At 40.6% G+C, this 9,876-nt stretch overlaps 1 protein-coding gene across 1 annotated transcript; it reads right to left on the bottom strand.

Annotated features, from left to right (window-relative positions):
- Positions 1-4,242: 4,242 nt before the first annotated feature.
- LOC133813075 (uncharacterized) lies at positions 4,243-5,516 on the bottom strand. Its single transcript, XM_062246855.1, has 2 exons — positions 5,132-5,516; positions 4,243-5,021 (listed from the first exon to the last, which is right to left on the bottom strand). The coding sequence occupies exons 1-2, from the start codon at positions 5,514-5,516 to the stop codon at positions 4,243-4,245; spliced, it is 1,164 nt and encodes a 387-aa protein (XP_062102839.1).
- Between the last annotated feature and the right edge of the window lie 4,360 nt (positions 5,517-9,876).

The following is a 9,876-nucleotide window of genomic DNA, read 5'->3' as shown; positions in this document are numbered from 1 at the left end:
GCTGCGCAAGGTCACTGGCAACAAAAAGAAGCTACAACCAAACTGGGAAGGGCCTTTTGAAATCATAGAAGAATTAGGCAAAGGGTCTTATACTCTTAAAAATGTACGTAGTGGGAAAATTGTACCTCGTACTTGGAATTCAATGTCTTTGAAACAATATTATTGATAATAGTTGTATTGTGTAATTCAAAAGTAATACAACAACTTTCCTTTCTCACATTATTTTGAGTATATTTTACACGCTCAGTTTTTGCTGACACAATTTTGCATAAGGATTCCTTACTATAACAACATAACGATGACAATCATGTGACAACTGTCAGTTTACTCACTCCACGCCGAAAGATACTACCAAACGTATATTTTAATATATCCTTACCTACCCATATGAGAACCAACATTATTCACGTGCACTTAAAACCACCTACCACTCTTGCGATAAATAAGTGGCTATCTGAACACTTGTGGTTATCAATTTACCATCCGTTTAAACATCCCACCACAATACAACATAAACCTTTGATCCCAATACAACCATTTTCCACACCTAAGGGTTTCTTTAGAACTAAGAGAATATCTACCAGCAAACGAAAACTAGTGCATGGAAAGATACAACATCTCACTCCACACACAAACCTGACTGGCACAGGGCTGAACCTCAATGGGTCGCGGAAGCAAGACCACTTCACGCAATTTGCATACACAGTCCTGTTGCCTCTGCCATTACACTCGATATTATGCCTGAAAGCATTCTAATCTGACTTGACTAAGCTTACGGGGAGCTAAGGTCAGCCATTTCCCAGTCTAATCTAGCCTGACTATGCAGATTTGGTTTTCCACCCAGGGTACACTACATCAACTACCCTGTCCTCTTACCTTGATAAGAGGGGCTCCCCCCTGCAGTTTAATTTTCCCTGTCTATTGCAGCAGAACCATCGGCTGTCACACCTTGGGTTCGACACCAGTATACACTAACTGGTTTAGCAATCCAAGGCTGGGAGGAAATTTTCCCGCAGTCGCACCCACATCCTGTACAACGGGTGCCTCTGTCGGAGTAAGAGCCTACCCTAGCAAGCCTTCACACATACTCCTCGGTATGGGTGCACTGGAAAGACGTCTACTTCATGGTTGTACCTTTCTCAGCTCTGCCTCGACGCCCAGCCTCGCATGTTGTCCACTGTGTCCGAGCCAAACCTCATCACCCCCTCTGGCAAATGGTAGAGCATCAACCATGCTTTTTCATACATCCGAGGGGCCGATTCCGTTCCAATGAGATACCAACATGTCTCTCTAAACGCAAGTAAGTTTAACGCAAAACAATAAGGTGGGCTTTATAAAGTACCAAACTCTTAGCACTGCAATCCGGTTCGACGGATGTTAAGCACAAGCATACCTATGCACTCGACTCTCTTAATGATAAACGCACGAAAATGATGTAAAATTTGTAGATCATGCAATCAGAAGCCTGCAGATAATCAAAAATAGCAATTAATCAAAAGTTATTATTTATAAATTATGTTACATTAATAACGATTCCAGTTATATATAACATATTTCTTTATCTACTATATACAAGTGTTCTCTTGGTAATATCTAATCCCATTCAATACAACGCGTATACTTTGCCATCGCACTCTCTAGCTTCGGATGGCCTAATCCATAGTGCTCGCACGATATGTAATACAGAATACCACTTCGTATTAATTCCTCCAACGCCTAAGTTGAGTATAACCACTGTGGGTTGTCAAAAATCCACCTAAAAAAAGGCACCTTCATACACTCACGATGTTCACCTGCAACAGCAATATCATCAGCACCAACCAATCACCACAACACTAAGCTAAATCGCTCACACAACACTTAACTGGGCATTCTCTCCCACCATCTGTACAGGCTTTTACTGTATCTCACGCACAATGGCCTAAAGGGTCTATGAAGCCTCTTATCCGAATACACCATCTGACTCTCACCTGCTGCAATATCTTCAATTAAGTACAGTACAGAGAAGAACACATCCACTAACACACCAGATAACCAATGTGAACAAAACAAAAGTTGTATTGATAATTTGCACAATTACATTTACAATTGTCTAAAAATCAACGGCCAAAAAAGACCAAAGAATGCATATACAAGCATCAACAAAAAACAAAACACAAAAAAAAAGTGTGTCGTTCATTCTATGGCACCTCTTTTGCCAGCTGGTCTGACCTCTGCAACTGGAGCAGGTTCTGTCACCATCTGTTCAAAAGTTTCAGCCACATCACCTTCTTCCACTGGTTCCCCACTGGCATTGTAAATCGACCCCAAAGCGTTGCCTTTTAACTTCAGTTTCTCAAGATGATGTGCTGGGTAAATGATCTGCAGATCCCCGAGTTCATTCAGATACTTATCAACGTTGTAATCTCCCACTTTCACGTCGATGCTTTTATAGTACATCTCAAGTTTAGCCCATTTCTCCACTGGGGTCTGCTTCTTATTACGCAGTGCCAGATCTAGGTATTTCGCAGTGTCCACCTCAGCCATCCTCACAAACTTTCGTTCGGTGATCTCACGATCTTGGATGCGCTGTCTCGTGGCTTCCACTGCCGCCTCTTCTGCCTTCTGCAAAATAAATCCATCATGTCGTCTACACATACAACATATTAATCCACCATCTTGACAATTAACCAATGAATACAGAAAGAACACATACCTCAGCCATTTCCTTCAATTGTCTCTCGGTCTTTATGAAAACCTCCTCTTTTTCCTTCAACCTCTTCTCTAACTGGAGCTCCACCTCCAGCTTTTGCTTACAGGCATCTGCAATGCCCATTTCCAGCATCTTCGACTTCCGTTGCAGCTCTTTCTTTTCTTTCGCCAAAATCTCTTTATCTGTCTGCAACGACACTACATCCTCCTGCAGGTCATTTATCATGTCGAGCTTCTCCATCCGGGCTTCGTGATGAATGCAGACTTGGCTCTTCTCCATCCATTTATTGGTCATTGCCAACAGGTCAGCTTTCACTTTCTCTCGTTCCACCTTGAGTCCAACAGAACTTACTAGCTTCTCCTCTGTGGCGGCAACCTTCTCTTTCGCCTCTACCAACTGCGTTTCTAACTTCTTGATGGCCTCCACAAGAACATTTCGGTTTGCTTCAACCATCTTTCTCCCTGCCCGCTCCTCTTCCAGCTTGACCGCCTGCTCCGCCAGCTTCGAGCTGTTCTGCACAGCCACTGCATACTCCCGTCTCGCAGTAGAGGCACATACGTAGCTCTGCAAAACATTAATTACACTTATCACCAATCACACAAGATAAGTATCACACGATACTTGCTCTATTCCATAACTAAAAACCATGCTAGTTTTCAACCAACTTACCATCCATATATGGTCCGACACTTGTTGCAGCAAGTCCCCTTGCCCACTCAGTGACCCAATAGCTTCTGCAGGAAGATGAGGTCTACTTATGCGCAGCATCTCCTCCATAACCTCTGTAGATGCAGAAGGTACATATTCGGGCACATCTCCAGCTCTGTCGTTTGCATCTCTCCGTACTAACGCAACAACAGAAGCAACGGGGGCAACTGGCTCCCCACCTTCTGCTAGCGTTGACACCATAACACTATCAGATGTTAACACAATTGTTCCCACTCCAGAGAGATATGGCATGGTAAGGCGTACAAGTAACCCATCTCCAACGTCTTCGCCCAATTCACTCAGCAGATACACCAGCGTCTACACTGCAGAAGATGTTAGTTGCTCCAAAAAAGCACTAGGAGACTCAAAATTACTTGTACCCTTCGGGGATACGATGATGACCTCCCCTGGGTGAGAGTCAGAAGTCGCAGTTGATGTTGCATGTACGTCAACACTTAAAGTATGATCACCTGCGACTTCGGTAGTCCCTGATTTTTGACATACGGAGAGAGTCTCAGAAGTGACGGTCAGGCTTGCGTCAACTTGATGAGAAGGATTTTTCATACATTCAAAACCACCTCCGAAAGCATCCTCCAAAAGACGATTCTTACGGGAGGCAGAAGTAGGGCGTCTCCCCTCTGATCCATGCCTATGGCAAACGTCAAAGCCCCCAGCCAAAGCAGAGGCAGAGGGTAACGCCTTTGACGAATTTACACAGGCGCTAGGAGATTTCACCTTAACTGGTGGATCACCTTGCACACCATCTACAATCGCCACCCCTGATGGGTTGGCCAATGTAGGAGACATAGCTGCAACATGCGCGGCTCCTTGTGGACCTGCCTCTAAGGGGGATCCAATTGCAGTCGAAGAAGAAGATGATGTAGGTAAAGAGCCAATGGGGGTAAACCCTTGAGGCTTCTTGCATAATGACAGAGCTGCCCGATTGGTAACTTCCCAGGAGTAAGCCTGGGGATCGCAAGAAGAGAACCTCTAGCAGCAGAAGCAGGTCCCCTTGGGATCTGAAGCTTGGACGAAATACACTTCCCATCGTCCGAGTCTTCATCAGAAGACTCCTCTCGCGCCTTCCTCTTCCCTAAGGAATCCTTTGGCAGAGGCACCTGTTGCAGAGGTTGGATCTGAAGAGCGTCAGAAGGCGTAGAAGAGCGCCCATGTATACGAGAAGATCTGCGTGCCAAAGCAGACTTATCAGGAGACGATTTTGCAGCAGGAGTTGAGCCAGAGCCTTCTCTCTTTTTATTTTCAGGGATCCCTTGGCACTTGGCACACGCAGAAAAGGTCTCAGAGCATGCCCTTTCGCACTTAGTCTTCGATAGCGACAGAGTTGAAGAAGCAGGGGGAGATTTCTTCAAAAATGCTCCCAGCTGCCTCGCGCATGTAGCTGTAATTTTACCTAAGGTCATGTCGCCCTTCTGCAAACTGACTCGCATGGCACCAATATTGGTTTGATCCATGAAGCAGAGCCGGGTCATGATTTGCATACAGTAGGGGTTCATCACACCTCTGATGCTAATGGAATTTTCCTTGGACTCGTGCAGAAGCCCCTTCTCTGGCAGCAAGCTCTGTCGCTCGGGACTCATGCTGACTTGAGGCCATGAGAAATCTAATACGGAGAAATAAAACAATGACACGCAGAGTCAGATTGACGGACAATCATCCAGACATGATTTACTCACGCGAAAAGCAAAAAAATAAAATAAAAACATGACTCACCTTTTATGAACACCCTGGCCAAAGGAAAAATTTCCTGAGGCAGAAATTCAAGATACCACGCTCCTCCAATTGCGAAGAAGTATTTATCCCAATTTCTGTGGGAGCTCTCAAAATCAGTAAAGATCGTTCGGTCCTTTTTGGGGGAAAGATAGAAAGTCTTCCAGGGTTTACCCTCTATTGCCTTGTTAGTCGACGTAGTAAAGCATGCGTAGATGTCATCCGATTGAATGTTGACATTCCTAAGAGTTCCTATCATCTGAGCGCCAACTATGGATTGGATAGCGTTCGGAAGAAATTGAGAAATGTGAGCTCCGGAGTTTGAAATTATTTGCACCAACAGAGCAGGGAGAGGGAAACGAAGCCCCTCAATGTGTCTCAGACTCATAACAATCTCACTGGGCTTGACCACGTCCTTGAATCGCCATTCTCATAGTTCAGCGTCCGAGAGCAACCGGACTATGACATTATCTGGAATGTCGAACGATTTGTGTATGCGTTCATACGCAATCTTGTATCCATCGCGATCCATAGGTTCGGGAGATGAACATGGAGACATGATTGAGAAGATTGAGATGTTTGTTATGAGAATGGAAGGGTGATAACCTTAGGGTTTCTTCCCTCCGAGTTCTTCTCTGAAAAGCTATAGTAAAGTTTAAGAAGTTTGAAATATGAATTATTTGAATTAGACCAATTAAATGGGAAATGAAATTCCTTATTCAAGTGCTTCACTTGGTAATCGTGTTTGCATTAAATTCTAAGTGGGAAGTGTCAGGGGTTTATGCGATCGTATAAGTGCGGACCACCTCGATCTACGAGGAATGACGGCTTTAGGCAAAATCCTTGGCATTTAAGAGTCGGCCCAAGGTTCGAATGAATAAGCATGCCTCATCCGTTCGAAGCTTGGGCCGGGGGGGGGGGGGGGGGGGCATCTGTTGGACCCAAGATATTCGGCCCAAAGTCCTTTCCTTATTTGCGATATGATCAAAACAGATCGTTTTGATCTACAGAAGCCCCGAAGACAGAAGCTACGGGTCAGAGGCGGTCTGCGCCTCTGACTTCTACGTATTTAATTTAAAGTCATCACATCTTGAGGGGAAATTCAATTATTTTTCCCCCGCCAATCAAGGGTTCAGTTGAACTAACTAACAACTTCACATTTCCATTCTATAAATATTAGATTCTAATTCAAATAGGGGGATCGGAAATAAAATTTCTGACTTAGGCATCGGAGTGTCTTTTTTGCAGGTACCCCCGACGGATCAACGACTGTGAAGGCGATCTTCATCAACGGAACAAGATCAGAAAACCAGTTATTGTTAGCTCATTCCTCCAATTATAGAAAGGCTATTTATTTGCATCATATGTTACTAGGATTTATTATGATTTTTCTGGGGATCTCATTTTAAGTAATAGTTTTTCTTTTGTACAGGTTGAGTGAAATTGGCTCAAGTAAATTTTGATATGTTATTTGATCTGATTTATTAAAGTTTTTTTTTTATGAGTTGTGCAATTTTTTTCATTAAGGTCATATAGTTAAGTTTATATTGTTTTTTTTTCAAGCTAGTTAAAATTTTAATTTAAACTAATATAACATGATAAAACTAATATTTGTCGGTAGGCCTTTTTAAAAATCCAAACCTAAAATTTGAATCCGACAAATCTCACAAATTCAACCAGTGTCCACCTTACTCCTCGCTACCTTAGGTGATTCCTCCTCTATATTTCCATAATGCACGCAACATCCTTTATTGCTCTGTTTTTTCGTTCTTTCTTTTTTTATTTTTTGAAATTGAAACTTAGTTTCTTTCTTTAATATGCATCAAAATGGAGAAAAGGAAACACGTGGGAATGTGTACAACATAAGGACACATGGAAATGGACAATTGGGCGCATTATGGAGCTAGAAAGAAAACTGTGACATGGCGCATACATAAACTGCGACGCACTAGCGAATTAAAATTTTGTGCTGAATTAATTTTTCTCAATTTTGACAATATTATAATTCTAAAATTTGCATTTGAGTCCTTGAAAAATACTCTTAATTGAAATAAATTAATTATTTGATGAGAAATTATATAAAATTAACTAAAAATAGAAAAATTAATTTAAACTATTCTAAAAATGCTAAAATTAATATTTATGCAAATGAACTAAATTAAACTAATAAAAATTCACTAAATTAAATTAAAAATACTTGAGAACAAAACTAAATCAATGCACAAAAAGATATAGCTAACTCTAATTCATAGAATTATCAGGTATTATGTTGATTTTGATTGGGTATGACTTTCTAAATGAGATTTGATGTGTTTAAGTTATCTTGATTTGAATAGAGCAATGAGATATGTTGATTTTTATGTGCTATTTTGATTTGATCTTTTGGCTGCCCAAGTGCTTGAAAAAATTGGTGCCTTCTTTGTTCTAACCACTACTAAGAAAAATAAAGCTTTGGTCGGTTGATTTAATTAGTATTTTAAATTGAGAATCCTGAAATAATACGAATACATTTTACTTGCTAATATATACACATAATATAATGAAACCCTTATGATGATTTTTTCGATGGTGATTAGACTACAAAAGATAAGATTTTATTTCACGTTAATTAATTGGGAAAATACTAGTTTGACCCTTGAATTTTTTTTGAATACGTGATTGACTCTTGTGTTTTGTATAAATGACAAATTAGACTCTGTTTTTTTACAAAATAGATCAAAATAGTACCCTATATCCGATTTTGGTAAAAATATTTTCAAATATAATATTTCATTCTCAGCTTCTCGACTACCTTCTCTGTTTCTCTGAACCCATCACATCACCAACGACCCAAGAATTGATCTTTTAGTTGAAAATATTTTAACCAAAATCGAGTTTATGGTACTATTTTGATCCATTTTGTAAAACACAGGGTTTAAATTGTCATTCACTACAAAAAAAAATACAAGGGCCAAAATAATATTTTCTCAATTAAATTTATACAACAGGTATATTTTGTTGTTCGTGGTGCAAGTGGGAGCATATAGAATGTGATCAACACTGCCCTAGTATTTTATAATGAATGATTATGAACGGGAAATATTTAATGGCATGAAAAATAAGTTAATGTTCTTAATAAAGAACGAATTATCTATATGAAGAACTACCAAAAAAACAACAAATTGTAGTCACGTAACAACTCAAGTCTCAACCTATCTTCGTACCTTGCTAAAGTTGCCTCAATTACATTACCATCGTCTACATACAGAACGACGTGTTTATACGAAGAACAAAAATTACCCAACTATTTATAGTCGCGCTTATGGTGAAATATTTATGCCAGTTAGCGTATCTACCGTATTGACACAAATTTCATTATGTTAGAAATATTATATTCAAAATAAATGATATGTTATAGCAAGATTTAGGATAAGCACTACAAGATATATAATATAGAATGGGAAATTTGACTTTTAATGCATTAAGTGACACTGTATTTAAAAAATACCCTATCACTATATGACTCTCATTTTGGTGATACTAATGACCTTACTACCCAAAATACCCCTGTCATTTTTTCTCACAGACTCGCCGTATTCTCTCCCAAAGTCCCGAAGCAAGCAAACTTTGTAACACTTAAACCCGATTGAATTTGTTAGAACCCAACCATTGTCTTCCACGATCACGAACAAGGGCTCCCAAAGTGTCGGAGTTGACAACAAGAGAAGAGGAAGGAGAAAACATCGAGCAAGTCGACCAAACTTTTAGGAAACAACCCCAAAGAAAGCGAAGGTGAGGGATTTCATTTTTAATCTGCAATATGTGTATGTGCCTGGTTTTTTTTTGTTGATTTTTGTTCATAGGATAGACTGGGGCTGGGGAATGAAGAAATCTGGGTTTTTCTCGAGATTTTTTATGCACCTCGATAGAAATCGATAGGACTCGATAGTATATGTTAGGGTCTGGATTTGACTGTGCCTAGATAGGACTCGAAGAAATTTTAGGCTTATAGAAATTTTAACATATACCTCGATAGGTCTCGATAGGACTCGATGCTATTGGCCATATGGCTTATGTAGCCTTTGCCTCGATAGGGATCGATAGGCCTCGATAGGACTCGATGATACGGGGCTTTGGAATTTTTAGCACCTACCTCAATAGGACTCGATAGTAACCAGATGATATCACGCTTTGGGATTTTTAGGACCTACCTCGATAGGCCTCGATAAGACTCGATAGTAACCCGATGATATCATTCTTTGGGATTTTTAGAACCTACCTCGATAGGCCTCGATAGGACTCAATGGTAACCCGATGATATCATGCTTTGGGATTTTAGCACCTACCTCGATAGGCCTTGATAGATTTTGATAGGCCTCGATAGTAGCTGCCTCGATGGAACTTGATAGGCCTCGATAGTAACTGCCTCGATAGTGACCAAATTGTTTTACATTTTTAACATTTGTTTAACATTTTTTTTGTTTTTTTTCAGATGCCTGACCTTATTGTGCCATTGGAGAAGCACTTTCCTGGTTGTGTCACTTATAGGGGTAGTGTGTACTTGGATACCCTTATAGAGCAGTTTCAGAGGCATGATCTTATTGAAAGGGCACAGGCATGCCCGTTGGGACAGTTCTTTAAGGCGAAGCCGTTTAGTTTTTATGGGGTTCTGCTACATTAGCTAATGTTGCGTAAGGTAGAAAGCAAGAAGCTTGAAGAGGGTCAGTTCTACATGGGCAACACTCTGTGTAGATTTGGTACTGCAGAGT

This window comes from Humulus lupulus, chromosome 1 (genome assembly GCF_963169125.1).
Source record: "Humulus lupulus chromosome 1, drHumLupu1.1, whole genome shotgun sequence".
Taxonomy (NCBI): Eukaryota; Viridiplantae; Streptophyta; class Magnoliopsida; order Rosales; family Cannabaceae; genus Humulus; species Humulus lupulus.
Note: the sequence above shows the minus strand (reverse complement) of the source record. Positions and strands in the feature narration are given on the sequence as shown.